The 15,701-nt window shown below is 42.2% G+C and overlaps 1 protein-coding gene across 1 annotated transcript; it reads left to right on the plus strand.

Moving 5' to 3' along the window:
- The first annotated feature begins 4,459 nt into the window (after window positions 1-4,459).
- tnnc2.1 (troponin C2, fast skeletal type, tandem duplicate 1) lies at window positions 4,460-15,068 on the plus strand. The gene is made up of 6 exons (XM_076095338.1): window positions 4,460-4,483; window positions 4,957-5,011; window positions 5,250-5,393; window positions 12,224-12,338; window positions 13,703-13,839; window positions 15,037-15,068. The coding sequence occupies exons 1-6, from the start codon at window positions 4,460-4,462 to the stop codon at window positions 15,066-15,068; spliced, it is 507 nt and encodes a 168-aa protein (XP_075951453.1).
- The last annotated feature ends 633 nt before the right edge of the window (window positions 15,069-15,701 follow it).

Consider the following 15,701-nt stretch of genomic DNA (forward strand, 5'->3'; position numbering starts at 1 on the left):
ATATGGTCAAATTACAATAATTTCATTTAATGAGTAATAACAACAACAAAAAGAAGATCCCCTGGCGGTCTGTAAGGTACTTTACAACAACAGATGAGTTTCTCAGAGTTCACGAGGTACGTCTGAGTGCACCAAGAAGTCCCTGTCATAGTGTCCACACAGCACAATCGCCTCACTCTCTCTAACCCAATACACAGTCGAACTGGAAACACACACTTGTGTGTCACTGCACAACTTTGCACCTAATGCACAGCCGATCTATCACAAGTCAGTCGTTAAGGGTGTGAAAAGACCCCCCACTGCTTTTCAGGTTGTACTGGGTACAACCACATGGTATTTAAAGAGGACACACCACAAAAATATTTTTCTGTATCCATATTTGCAAATAAATGTTTTGCAATTTGAATAATGAATACTGCTGGAGATTGTACGCTTTTAAAAGACACCCAGAACCACCCTCTTCAACATTTAACATGGTTTGACTTAGAATGACGTGGTTGTTGGCATAGAGGAGCTGGAAGGGTGAGTGTGAGTGACGGGACAGAAGAAGGGCAGTGAGAGGCACGAGAAGCGAAGGAGGGATCAGGATGAAGGGATAGAGGGCCGGAGGGGGAGGAGCGATGGCATACCCCCAGCCTTATATAGGGTGTGTTTGTCTGCATGGTTCAGCTGCTCCCCCGGAGAATGTCCAGGAATAGAAGGAGGTATAGAGGAGAAGAAGGTGGAAAGAGGAGGAGAACAAAGAAAGAGAACAAAGAATAAAAGGAGGACAAGAGATTTCCCTCTCTGCAAACCAAAGTCACCTCACACTTCAAAACATTTTTCTCTAACCTAACCAGAGAAAAGCCTTGAGCCGGGCAGAGCATCAGCTGGTGCTGTCAGTCAATGAAGGCGGTGACATAAGTTGGACGGCATGGAAGCTGAACTTACACTGTGACCCTAAGGGGGAAGGCAGGGGTGATGACAGAGAGGGGTGAGAGGAGGCTAAGATGGAAAGAGGAGATGGTGAGGATTAAAACGTGGAGAATAGTGGAAGGGTGTTTAAAAAAAAGGAGTGTTGTGTAGAGGGGCGGGAATAAAAGGTGTGGAGTGTGATGGATATAATAGGACAAGGGAGAAAAGAGGAGGGGAGGGGAAAGGAAGTGAACAGGAGAGCATGAGTGCTGGTAGAATCTAAATGCTGAGAGCCCACTGCTGCTTTCATTTGTAATATCTTAATGACTGGTTAACTGGTTTGGGTTTTTCTGTTATAGCAGACTGAAATGTTAGAGACCAGATTAGTCATGCCAGCTCAAATAATTGCTCCACAGTATTTGTTATAAATAAAATAAATAATGCATTTAATGCCTTATACAACACAACACTACTTTGCCCCATGTTACGCACATATTCTGCATGACGGCTATACCACAGCTGCTCTTGTTTCCATGCCAATGAGACAGTTCGCCGAGCATAAATAGATTTCCAGTGAAAGAATTGAGAAACTGCAGAGCCTTACTGCTTAAAATTCCACTGTCGACCAAGAACAGCAGAGACTCTCGGATTGACACGTCTGTCAGCTGACCTGGTTGTCTGAAGTGGAAAAGGAATCCTTGCGAGTGTACATTTGATATTAGAGTGCATCTAACACACGAATAAAACTCCTCATTCTTGGTTCTATTTATAGTGTTCGTTTTGTAACCCACGCAAGGGATGTCTGTTAGTTCCCCACCTTGGTTCTAAGTAAAGTATCTCACCCACTACTCCATGGATTGAAATTTGGCTCAGACATTCACGCTCCTCTCAAGAAGAATAGTAATAACCTATAAGTAATCCTTCAGCTCTCCATCCTGACGCAGCCACTGCGCCACCGTGCCGGCAAACCAAAGTTTGACTTATTTTAATTTACATCCTCAACTGAAATAACATAACAAACATACTTAATTTAAGCCAATTTACCCAAACTAAGTCTTATATGTATTTATTTAAAAAATAGAACAATAATAATTATTATTATTATAAAATATAATTTATAACAATATATGACATCGGACTCTTATTTGCCATAACCATCTTTCAGTCAAACAACATTCATCACAGCAGCTGCTCTGCTACTGAAATTAAGCTAAAAGTTAGTTGCGTGCGTCTAGCTAGCTAGCTAATGCTAACTCACCTGACAAGATAGACACACACACACACACACACACACACACACACACACACACAATGCATGTTGAATGTTGTTCAACTGAACTGACAAACAATGCTTTTAATGGAAAACAGAAATATTGAATCTAATGGAATGATTGATGTTATTTATTCATTATTTTTAACATTTGTCGAAGTATCGTCAATGGGTTTTTAAATACTTCTTGGAAAAGGCCCCCCCCCCCCCCGGCCATAATGCTGTTTCGGGGGCTGTCGCATGAAAAGGTTTGGGAACCCCTGGTCTAGAGGGTTTTGTTTGTTTACTTGTTGACGGGGAGATAAACCAATAGGTAAAATAGGGTACAGTTGTGTGGGATCATAAGTACATTTGACCGCCTCTTAAGTTACAGATGTCATAAGTGCAAGGGCAAGTCCGCAGCAGTGAAGACAGGGAGACGGGCAGATAGATGTGTTAACGGACACTGTGAAAGGGGCAGAGAATCTATGCATGCTGGTAGGTGGTAATGTGTGTGTGTGTGTGTGTGTGCGTGTTAGTGCTAGTGTTGTGTGTGAGCGTGCACTCCTGATCCAGCATGTGAAATCAAGTGTCCGTCTGCACAGAGATGCTCAGTTGATCCTCTGCCAAAATAGCCTCCAGCCTCCAGCTGCCTGCACTGTGATTTCTTTTCTTTTTTTAAAAATAAATCTCACTAAGCTTGTCTGTTATCTAAATATGGGGGATTGGGGAGAGTGCCACACAAGGGGATGTCCGTCAAGAGATTGTACGAGGGCACAAACTAAAGTCGGATTTGATTGGCTGTCTCTTGTCTGAGGAGGGGGGCCCCTTGCCCAATCCTGATCATTTTCAGAAAAAGTGTAGCGGGATGAGAGGGTACTTATGGGGGGAGTAAAGCCGCCTGAACTGTGTTGCAGGAAAACCTTCCCCGACGTCTGCCGTTTCTTACTGTTGTCTGTTGTTCAGCACAGCCAGCTGCCATGGTAAGAAACCGAAAACTGAGAAGGAGGTAAACAAGACGGAAATTTAATTTTGAGGATTTGCTTTTGTTGTCAACCGATGAGGATAAAAACCAGATGGCAGAAGATGGATATTCTTCAAACCACACGGTCACCCAGCAAGTCCTCATGTGCAGCACAGCTGGGTTATCAGATGGATTTCTTTACAAGTGCTGTTTCTTCTTTTACGTCCTCTTCGCTGTTTGTTTAAAGACTGATGTGATTTTGTTTGATATTTAGATCTGAGTTACTAAAGATAGGAAGCGAGCAGCTGAGTAAAGTGAGAAGACCTGCTGCCTTCTCTGAGTGTCCTAATTTAGGACATTCACCTTGAGAAAATCCCTCTCTAATCCTCTCCCAAATAGTTTTACAGTGAACTAATGGGTGGGCTTGTGTGGCCTTCTATATATTGCGGTTATTGATGAGGTTCTGTCAAGCAAACTGGGAGAGAGGGGAAATAATTGACTGTCCTCCTGGACTACCGTGGACCAGGATACAGCATTTACTGGGGAATACAACTCAATTTAAGTCAGCAACATATTCTCCTACAACAGATCATATGATTTCTCACAAAAGGTTATGTTCGTTTTCTGTTTTCTTATGAAATGTCCAGCAACATGAGCGATCAGTGCACCTGCACAATTCCCTGCAGTGTAGAACCTGTTTAGGCAAGAAAAGTACTTGGTTAGGTTTAGGAAGAGATTGTGGTTAAAATGACTTCGGAAGTGGCGGTTACTAAAGTATTGAAGTTATGTGACAAATAAGTCTACGCTGACTTTTCCGGACTCGGACAGCGGTCTCATGGGTGAAAGTACGGTGTTTTTCGACCCTCCCATCCACCCTGACCTCCTCCCTATGCAGATGTTGTTGCTTATTACACTACGTGCACTTCCTGGGTCCTCAGCGATACACCTGCCATGACATAGTTGCGTCGAAACATCGGTGAAATACACTCTGTTTCAGGGAAAAACACCAGAGTCAGACTTTATCCTTAGGCAAACTAAAAGAGCCCTGAACAGCTATAGACTTATTATGATGTTTAGAAATAAATTACATTGAATCATGTTACTATTCTAACTCATTGTGTCCCCAAATAACTAATCCAAATGCCCAGAAAGCACTTGTATAGCCTGCTACTTACTGTGTACTTCTACTTCAGAGGAAAACATTGTACTTTCACACGACAGAGAAATATCACTATGTTACGTCTCAGATTCAAATTTAATTTATAAGTATAAGTATTGCAATGCTTTGATCAACTCCACACAATGCTCCTCTTAGAAAATTGCAATGTAAAGTTGTGATGTCATCAGGCATCATGTCTGGATGTGAGAGCAAGATGGTAGGAGTGGGAGAACAACTACCAGTGGGAATGTTGTTGGATCTGACGGCAGCAGCAGAGAAAAACAATACAGTTTCAGTGAAAAACCTCAACAGTCTGCAACGTCTCCCCAATCAAACAAAAGCCCTAAATGTGTGAAGGGAGTGGCGTTCCCCTTTAAGAACCATCATTCAACAAGTGCAGACAGCTGGCAGAGGATTAAACATGAGTTCTTACCTGACATGAGGCTATTTCCAGTCCTTGGCTGTCACTTTGTCTATGACAGCACCTGAAGCAGCAGAATCCAAATGTGGGTGATTGTGTGAGTGGCTGAGTCCTGATGAAGACGCTGTTATCCTCTTTGACTCTGCCACAATCATGTTTTATTAATGACATGTCATTATGCAGCTGCTGGTGAATACAACTAATAACGTCTCCCTTTCTAATCACCTCTCCTGTTAACCTCCCACCTTTTTCCATTCGTCTCTCTGAAGCCCACTGACGCCCAAAGTGATGCCCGCTCCTTCCTGACCGAGGAGATGATTGCAGGTCAGTCCTTCATTATTTATTAATTACTTCAATTAATTGGTGTATTACACTTGATGTCTTCCCCTATACTAAAGCTGGTTCCAAGAGGAGCGGCAGATCAATGAATAAGCAGCTATAAAAAAGGGGTTTATGGAAGTTTTTCTTGGTAATTCCATCGATTGATTTTTACAACCTGCCTACCTAAGTTTTGCCAGTTTAGAGTTTTACGAATTTTTATCTATTTCCTTCTCTCGTCCAGAGTTCAAGGCCGCCTTCGACATGTTCGACACCGACGGTGGCGGTGACATCAGCACCAAGGAGTTGGGCCAGGTGATGAGGATGCTGGGACAGAACCCGTCGAGGGAGGAGTTGGATGCCATCATTGAGGAGGTGGATGAGGACGGTGAGGTCATTGTGTGATCAACAAATAGAAAAGGCATCTCATAGACATTCACGGATGATTGAAGGGCAGCTCGCTTGAATATTCCCTATTTCTTAAGGGGGGTTATGTGATTTTTCCAATCCAGAAGAGGCATAATTACTTAGCCATGAGAAAAAGCTGTGTTTTGTAAGACTCTTGCACGTTAAAGAGTTACTGTACTTTCATAATGTTGGGTGACTTTTAAGAGAGAACGGTAAGAATCAAAGCAGCAGAGGCTGAGATATCCTGACTTTTAATCCCCAGAATGAGTCAAAAACATTGGATATCACCATTCCCACAATGCATTTCAACAGCATTCTGATTAGGTTCTACCTGCCTGTTAAATGCCCTCGTTTTTCAACTTGACGGCCGGCAGTTTTTGACGCTGATCTTTTGTCAAATGTCAGAAGTCTCAATCTTTAACCCTAACCCGGAGATACAAAAGACAGCAGCGGTTGTCATAGGCAGAGTACGATTCCTTGTGAAGTAAATGGACATTTCTGTGTAATATTGGTGTCCTTTAAGCAAGGCTTATCAGAGGCAGAATAGGAGATATAGTAAAAGTAAATAAAACATCTCAAGAGAAGACAGGGAAATGGCTAGAAATACGTGATGTTGTACATCTTAAACGTCTTGTGATAAGTTTGATAAATTGATGCTATAGTATGCCATGACTTTTTTTAATGACGTTTTCAACACACTTTTTTCGACATATTCAATTCAATTCAATTCAATTCAATTCAATTTATTTTTGTATAGTCCAAAATCACAAATTACAAATTTTCCTCAGAGGGCTTTACAATCAGTACACATACGACATCCTCTGTCCCGGGACCCTCGCATCTAAACAGGAAAAACTCCCCCAAAAAAAACCCTTTAACGGGGAGAAAAGAGGGAGAGACCTGTGGGAGAGCAACAGAGGAGGGATCCCTCTCCCAGGATGGACAGAAGTGCAATAGATGTCATGTGTACAGAATGAACAACATTACAGAGTTACAACACATTCAATGCATATGACAGAACCACGGCAGGAGGCCAGACCAGGGTCCAGGTATCACCAGGATCCACGGAAACCTGCGAGGTGAGAAAGCACAGAGACTCCGGTGAAGAAGCAAAGTCAGTAATAATGATAACATGACATACTATACTATGACCGTTTATCACTTTTTTCGACATACTATACTACGACTTTTTTATGACTGTTTTGGACATACTGTACTATGTCTTATTTATTACTTTGATTGACATGCTAAACTATGACTTTTTTTTTATTGGTGAGAGCCAGAGAGAGTGAGTGAATGAGAGCAAACAAAGACTGTCCTAATGTAGGAAGTTAGAGTAAATCCCAACATTTTACAGTTAGTTAATTATTTTACAGCAGTTTGGTGTGAGTATCTTACCACAGCATCCTACATCGGACGCACCGGAAGCCTGAAGTGAGCTCTGAGGCAGACCGGCACGCAGACTTCCTGCCCCCAGGTAGCATTGAAGACTGGTCGACCATCTTTGCACAACGCTGACGGCAGCCTGTGGCTTGCCCCACACGCATGCAGGACTTAAGAGCGCGACTGAGTCTTCCCCACAGTTCGAACGCTCACCGTCAGCTTGGCTCCGAGAAGCCAGGGCAACTACCAGGGAGCCCCTCAGGAAGCCTGACCACAGTCATATATAGATGATGGCATGTGGAGTAGGACTGAGCTCAGTGGAAGAAACCTTGAGCACCGGATGTGATGATGAATGGGGAGGAGGGTCACATCGATTCTGAAATGACAACTGACTGCAGAGGAGACAACAGGTCTTTAAAGTTTGACGGGAAATATATGATTGACTGAGGGAGGCCGTGGCGAAATCGCCCACTGTCAGCTGATAGAGTAGGAGCCAGAGAGCGAGAGCCAGAGAGACGTGTGAGTGAATGAGAGCATAACAACACTGTCCTAATGTAGGAGGTTAGAGTAAATCCCAACATTTTACATCGTTAATTATTTTACAACTGTATGAGTATAAATACTATATTTCAAAATATCACTCCTATGAGCAAAGCTCTCTAAGTTTTACTGTACTTTACTCTCAGTAAATAATCAATGTTAACAACTTGATATTAAAGGAGGGATTTGGTAATCCTAAAATCACTATGGTGGCACCAAACATCCTGAGCCAAATTAGTAGCGTCAAAGTGGTAGCAGTCAAAGTCTATTCTAAATCCAAAGTTACAGGTCAGATATGCTACTGGTTTACACGACATGAGTTTGGTTTCTTACCTGCTCCCAGGTAGCATTGAAGACTGGTCAACCATCTTTACACAATGCTGACGGCAGCCTGCGGCTTGCCCCACATGCCGACTCCTGTCACCATGCAGGACTCAAGAGCGCGACTGTGTCAGTTCCACAGTTCAAACACTCACCGTCAGCATTGGCTCAGAGAAGCCAGGGGTACTACCTGGGTGTTGAGTTGTTGAAGATACTGAGGTTACTGAGGTTGGCACAAGCCATCTGGCTTTATACATAAGATGACAAGTCAACATTCTAACTTGTCATGGAACACACATGTTCCATCCAGCATTCTATTCTGTTCTGGGCATAGAATTCTATGAGAATTCTATGTCTCCTGTTTAATGTTTATGAATTCACTACTTGCTAGTCCAGCGTTCACTATGTTTTCCATGGCACAGTTTACACAAAACTCCACACATTATGACCCATTAGCAGTCATGAAATAACACTGCATATTACAAAAGAACATTTTGTCTATTGCTTTGCAGATTGCAGATATTTTAAATCATACATGCAACAAGTCACATCAAAAGTTTAAGCTGTTGCAAGTAACTCCACAATTGATCCTTTTAACATTGTTAAGCTGTCTATGTTTGCAAATTCATATTCAAACGCTAATATATTGCATCCCGTGTACTGTGTGGTAACTATAGCCACACCCAAATAAATCTCACCTGCACCTGAGTTTGGGAATGAGTCAGTTGATGGATTTAAGACCTTAAAACTGTTTTGAACTGAATTATTTGGTGGATAATAGTTATTAAGACAAATAATAAGTCTTTCTATTCATTATTCTTTGTTTGGGTGGCACGTTCACTGCTCTGATTGAAAGAAAAGATTACCCAATTTGCATTTTACTACTATGAATACGATGTACTATACTATAACGTTTTTATGACTTTTTTATGACATGCTATACTATGACTTTATTATATAGACTTGTTTATGACTTAGAGCAGCGGTTCCCAAACTTGTTAGGCCGCGCACCCCCTTCTACATCCCGACCGGGTTCACACACCCCCAATCCCCCACACCTTAAAAAAAAAAAAAGCAACAGAGCCTATTTATAGCCGCATACAAATCGGACCAATGAGAGAACAGTTTGCTCGCACGTGGCGTTTGTTTACAAGATAAAAAAGACAAAAAATCTTCCTGCACCGTGCCTTGGAAAAGGTAACGGACGTACACCAGAAGATTGGCCAGATTGGCCACATATGTGGCTCGTCAGTGTTGTTGGACACCGGGATCATGTCCAACTTTTTTGCTTTTCTCTCTCCAATCATACATTCCACCATCTCTTTGGCGATTGTGTGAGGTAGCCCCTTTCTTGCTATTCTGTAACTGACCAGATATGAAGCCCGCAGTGCGTGTTTTGTAGACCCAACACATGAATGAGACTGCAGTTCTTTTTGGCTGTTTTGTAACTCCTCCAATTTCGATATAAACAATGTAAGGGTCTTTTAACTTGCACTGGCATGCTTGGTGTTCAGGTGGCAACGTAAATAAGAGGGCTTCAGACAGCTGTTAGCCAGAACCTCACTACACACCACGCACTGTGGCTTTGGACAATTTGCATTGCCAATCCAAGTGAAGCCCAGACCCAGATACTTTTCATCATATTTCCTCTTTTTTTCCCCAGTCTGATGCTCACTCTCCTTTCCTCTTTTTTTCACCTTGACTCCGCGATGGGCCTATGTGCTCCCCATTTGTCTGTGCTATCCCTTCCTCCTTTTCGGTCTCCTCCGTCTCATCTTTCTCGGACTCCTGCTCGATTTCTTCTCCCGGTCTCTCCCCAACTCACCTCTCCGTTTCTCTCGCCTCCAATTCCTCTCTCTCTCTCTCTCTCAATTCAATTCAATTCAAATTTTGCTTTATTGGCATGAAAGTTTAAAAAACAGTATTGCCAAAGCATCAAAAAAATTTAACATACAATAACATCAATACACAACAATGTCAATATAACAATAATATTAATACAACATCTCAAAAGTGGTCTGAGACAGAGCCCCCATTGCTCCCACGTTACCTGTAGGCCACCGCAGCTCTCCGACATCGAAGCAAAGGGAGGAGCGAAGTGAGAGAGAGAGATCCATGGATAGATAGATCTCTCTCTCTTTCCGTTTCTCTCCCAATTCAACCCAAACTCAGATCTGCTCCATTGGCATGAACGCCCAGGAACGGCATCGCCAAAGCGTCAACTACTGTCCCTCAGGTTGTGGCATGTTAGTACATACTGGGCAGCAAGGTACGCCCTATCTCCTTCTCCTAGGAGGACTTTTAATTTTGAGATATCACTAGATTTTTTAAAATCTGAAATCACAGAGTCAAATTTGTTTAGGTAGATGTTCCTAATTTTATGGAATGTTTTGCATTTTAGGAGGAAGTGCCTCTCCCTCTCAACCTCACCGGTCCCACAGTGACCACATGTTCTATTCTCTCTTGGTTGCCATGACTTTTTGTGTCGTCCTGTTTCAATCTCCAGTTTGTGGTCACTGAGCCTGTACTTGGTGAGGTTCTGTCTCTGTTTTATATCTCTGACAGTAGAGAGATACCCTGCCAATTCATAGTCTCTCTCTAGGGCCAGATAACATTCTAGTCTGCTTTGGCCCCCAGTTTCCTCTCTCCAGTGCTCCAGTGCTTCTTTACATCTCGCCATGATGTGTTTTACTCTGGTTGGTGTTTGGAGAGCAGTGTTGTTGAGAGACTGGTCCCCGTGTGTCTGAGAGGAGGCAGTTAGTCTCAGCACCAGCTGACATAGGGGACTCTTCTCTGGGCTCAGCTCTTGGCTTTGGAGGGCTTTGGAGTGGAGGGTGTCTGGGGGGCTGGATTTAAGGTGACTGAAGAATGTGAGTGCTCTCTTTTGAATGTTAATGATCAGTGGGTATCGGCCTAGTTCTGCTCTACATGCATTTGTTGGTGTGTTTCTGTGTACGTGTAAAATGTGTCTGCAGAATTCTGCGTGTAGAGACTGTTGGATGTTTGTCCCAGCGGGTATAACTGTGATGACTGAGTGGACCCCATACTTCACTACCATACAGCACAATGGGCTGGATGACACTGTTAAAGATTTTAAGCCAGATTTTAATTGGGATTTGAGAATTATAAAATTTTCTCTTAATTGCGTGTAGAGCTCTTCGAGCTTTTTCTTTTAGTGCATTTACTGCCATGTTGAAACTCCCTGATGCAGTTATGGTTATACCAAGGTAGGTATAACTCATACTATGTTCAATCATGTTGGTGTTTATGGTAAACTGGTATTTGTTCTCCTGACATCTGGGGCGTTTTTGGAAAATCATGACATTGGTTTTCTTCATGTTTACTGCCAGGGCCCAGTTATGACAGAACTTTTCCACTATGTCCAGCTGTTGCTGTAGTCCTTGTTCAGTAGGGGACAGTAGAACCAGGTCATCGGCATAAAGCAGACACTTCACCTCTCTATCTAGGAGGGGGAGCCCAGGAGCAGCACATTGATCCAACTCAACAGCAAGTTCATTTATATATATATATTAAATAAGGTCGGACTTAAGTTGCAACCCTGACGAACACCTCTTTTCTGGGTGAAGGATTCAGTTTGTTTGTCTCCAATTTTAACAGCACATCTATTTTCCAAATACATTGATTTAACCAGATCATACACTTTGCCCCCTATTCCACACTGTAGAAGTCTGTAGTAGAGCCCTTCATGCCAAATAGAATCGAAGGCTTTCTTGAAATCAATAAACCAAGCAAATATTTTACCATTTTTTGTTTGGTGGACATGTTTGTTAATTAAAGTATGAAGGGTATATACATGGTCGGTGGTCCGGTGTTTTGGGAGGAAGCCAATTTGATTTTTACTCAAGATGGAGTGTTCGTCAAGGAAATGTAGTATTCTTTTATTGAGAATACTACAGAATAATTTACCGAGACAGCTGCTGACACAGATGCCGCAGTAGTTACTATGGTCTGACTTGTCACCACTCTTATGAATGGGTGAAATGAGCCCTTTGCTCCAGGAGTCAGGAAAACATCCTGACTGTAATATGATGTAATCTCTCTCTCTCTCTCTGTCCCTCTCCTCTTTTATGACTGATAGCTTCAGATGTCCCACCTGACAGTTTCCCCGATTTCAGCCAGTTTAGCATATTTGCATGAATGTTGCTGAATGAATGAAGTTAGCTGTTAGCTGACGTTAGCTGCACAAGCTAGGCTAGCTAGTGTGTACGTGGCGGCAGGAGCTGAAGTGCATTTATTTATTAAATTGTAAGTTTTTAATTTTTAATTTAAATCTTTCAAAGGGAATTTTTATAATTCATGTTTTTATTTTGTGAAAAATCCCTCTTAAATTTTTTTAAATTATATTTTATATTAATTATTACACCATTAGACCACCATTACATTTTTCCTCTCGCGCACCCCCTAGAGGCAGCTCGGGGGTGCGCGCACCACACTTTGGGAATCCCTGCGTATAGAGGATGCTACAACGAGTGGAGATGGTGCTCAGGTTGCACTGCACATGTAGCTTCCTTCCCTTTAAGTCCCCCCTCCCCCCTCTCTCCTCAGGCAGCGGTACCATCGACTTCGAGGAGTTCTTGGTCATGATGGTGCAACAGCTCAAGGAGGACCAGGCTGGAAAGAGTGAAGAAGAGCTTTCAGAATGCTTCCGTATTTTTGACAAGTATGACTCGTAATACTGATGCAAAGACAAATACAAACTACCACGTGTTACCGCATTCAAGACGTTCATCTTGTGCTGTGGCTGAATTGAAAAGCCCATCAATTAGAATATTTGAGAAATAGGCAACATTTTAATGGCCTGCAGAACCTTTTTTGAACACTTTGAAAAAAGTGCATCAAAAAACTTTATTTATAAATCTTATGCGATACTATTGACAAAGCATCGGATAACTTCCCTTCCAAAATAGCTACATTGTGAAAATATTTTGGGCACCTTTAAGCATTATCTTTTAGCACTGTATATATACTCACCATTGTTGGATAATTGTTATAATTACATATGTATATATATATATATATATATTCACTGTGTTTGATCTCTAACTCCTGAGGGATATATCTGTCTCTTTAGCTGCTAAATGCTCCACTATTTATTTCAAGTGGCTGACTTTGTCTGTCTGCTGTTTGGTTCTGAGCAGGGAGTGTACAGTGGGATTTTTAAGAGCTTTTTCACTGAGAACAGCTGACCTGCTGTAGCCAAAGACAACACTATGAGAACAGAGAGTGAACCACAACAGTAAAGCTGAGGGCCGGACAGCTAAACATTGAGCTGAAACTACTGTATAAAAAGCTCCGTAAAAGACAAATACACAGCTATAATTTGAAGGAGTACATTGATTGTAAGGGGACTGACATTCCCAAAGTGGCCACAAACACAACTCAAAATGAATCTATGCTCCGTATGTGCTGGATGTGTAAATAAGCAACTGTCTGCTACCATGTTCAACATGGCAACATGTCCAAAATGACACTGTATGTGAGCCAGGACTGATTCCTCAGTATTATAACAGATTGGACGAGAGCCTGATCAATACAGCATCTGGACCAATACATCGGGTATCGATATTATCTCATCACAGATATGTTGTATCAGCGTACACGTTGGCTGATTACATGAACATTGCAGCACAGAAAGAGGCCCTTTAGAAATTGTGCCACCGTTACAGATTTTGTCCGGCACTGACATTCTTCAACTGCAAAATATCCCACTTAGTATATTGGTCAAAGTTCTTTAACAACCAAATTTAAGGGATCCTTGTGCTATGCATTTATTTAAAAAAAGTTATATCCAGCAAAACTATTGACTTAGTTAAGCCACAGGCCACAGTTAAGGCTGCGGAATGATAGAAGTATTGATGAAAACTGGCCTGAACTTTAAAAATAAACTAAACCTGTTTTTAATGAATACGTCCAGTGTGTGTGTGTGTGTGTGTGTGTGTGTTTGCGTGGTGATGTAGGAGAGCAGCAGGTAGGCGGGAGATTCGTTTTTCCACGTTTTCATTTGATGTTGCTTCTTATCCTCAGGAACGGAGATGGTTTCGTCGACCGGGAGGAGTTTGGAGAAATCCTCCATCTCACTGGAGAGCCAGTGGTAGAAGAGGATATTGACGAGATGTTCGGTGAAGGCGACACAAACAAAGACGGAAAGATTGATTTTGATGGTAAGATTAAGCTTTGTATCGAGCCAGAAGCGTTTCTTCTTCTCCTGTGGACTGCGCAGCGTCTTCCATAATGTCTGCAGTATCATCAGAGGGAGAGACTAGACTTCCACATCCGCTCACAACATTTTCAGTTATACTGTCACAGTATACAGTGACACTTATTCGCTCTCTTTTTCAGAGTTAGATGAGAAGGTAAATACAGCTCTCAAATGTTTCCGTCTTTATGTTACTCTCAGATAACCAGCTGCTTCATAATCAGTCCGATTTAGGAGTGGTATCAAGCTCTCTCTCTCTGTTTGAAGCACATAACCTTGGAAAAGTTACAAAGTAACATACAACATCAACTTAACAGTCAGAAGAAAAAGACAATGTATATACATATAAAAGTGTATCTCTGCGTTGATGTCAATCTCATCTTTACATCTCACTCTTGGTAAGAAAGCAAATACGCATATTTCCCAGAATGCAGAAGTAGGCCTATTCCTTTATATAAGTCCCTGTAAATGAAATACTTTTTGGTTGAATCACTATTTATTATAAATGCCTCATATCAGAGGAATGTTTAGAGACTGTAACCATCAAATCTCACTTTTCACACCTATTTAGAGGAACCTAAACCTTGATGTATCACAATTATCTGTGCTGTTACAAAGCACAATGATTGTGTTTACTTCCCCTTTCATTAATGTAAATCTTAATCTAAATAGCAGCTTACTCACAATATATGGACTACAGTCACACGTTGACTTGTTCCTTGTGTGTGTGTGTGTGTGTGTGAATGTGTGTATATATATATATATATATATAGAGAGAGAGAGAGAGAGAGAGAGAGAGAGAGAGAGAGAGAGAGAGAGAGAGAGTGGGAGAGATATATGAGCCATTTCAACATGTGAATGAAAATGAAATGATGAATAGAGCATATAGAGATATTAGTCCTTACTTTAAAACTATCCCGTTGAAACAAGCAGACATGAGGAGGGACAGGAACATATAATTGCTCATCACATACAGCGTTTATGCATCACAATCACATGTTCTCCATGATTTCACTTCAACCCAAGAGTTCACACAGAGGTTTCGTCCACACCCAAACACACACTTTGCAGCCCACACAGTGTTCAGTGGTTTCGATCATGTGATGGATCGGTGGGTGGGGGTTGGCTTGATTGACCATTGACCTCCCTTTTGTCCCCCCAGAGTTTCTGAAGATGATGGAGAACGTCCAGTAGCGAGGGCCAGCTCTACATTCCTTGGTCACCCTTTCTCAGAGAGAATACAAAGCACGCTGTCTGATGAGGAATCTGCTCAGAGCAAACTTTACACGCAACATTGTGCAATTATGATATGATGTTGTTCCTGAGACGCCCCCCCCCCCATCCCCTTCCCACTTGAAACCCAGGAGCTCGGTGACGAATCCTATAAATATCCGTCCGTTCAAACCTTTTAAGACGAAGGCTAGCAGCCTCCGTTGAGCCAGCTGTCCCCTTTTGCAGCTGCCGCTTCTCCAGAAATGCTACACCACTTAGCTTAGACCCCCCCCCCCCCCTCCTCCTCCTCCTCCTCCTTCAAACTAAATACCTGCTCCAGCCTGTTCTGTGCTTTCTAAATAAATCCACCTTTCTCCTTGTTCATCTCTGCAAGTTATTCTGCCGTGCATGTTTTCATGCTTGTGTTAATCTCGTCTGTCTGGCCTTAGGACTCTCTGACACACAACCACACAGAAAGGTGATCATACACACCAACACACAAGCACATGCAATTTCTACACCACCAACAATCTACCTTTCCACACACACATTCTTGGTCTTATCTCTCTATTCCAGTCCTGAACTTCAAACTAGCCTCCACGCTGCTCTCTGAGC

The sequence above is a fragment of the Anarhichas minor genome, unplaced genomic scaffold, assembly GCF_050575085.1.
Source record: "Anarhichas minor isolate MPS153535 unplaced genomic scaffold, ASM5057508v1 ptg000020l, whole genome shotgun sequence".
Classification (NCBI taxonomy): Eukaryota; Metazoa; Chordata; class Actinopteri; order Perciformes; family Anarhichadidae; genus Anarhichas; species Anarhichas minor.

Coding starts and splice junctions, on each gene's coding strand:
- tnnc2.1 (XM_076095338.1), top strand. CDS start 4,460: ATGTCTGGATGTGAGAGCAAGATG. Junction 4,484..4,956: donor CTGGATGTGAGAGCAAGATG/GTAGGAGTGGGA, acceptor GTCTCTCTGAAG/CCCACTGACGCCCAAAGTGA. Junction 5,394..12,223: donor TGAGGAGGTGGATGAGGACG/GTGAGGTCATTG, acceptor CTCTCTCCTCAG/GCAGCGGTACCATCGACTTC.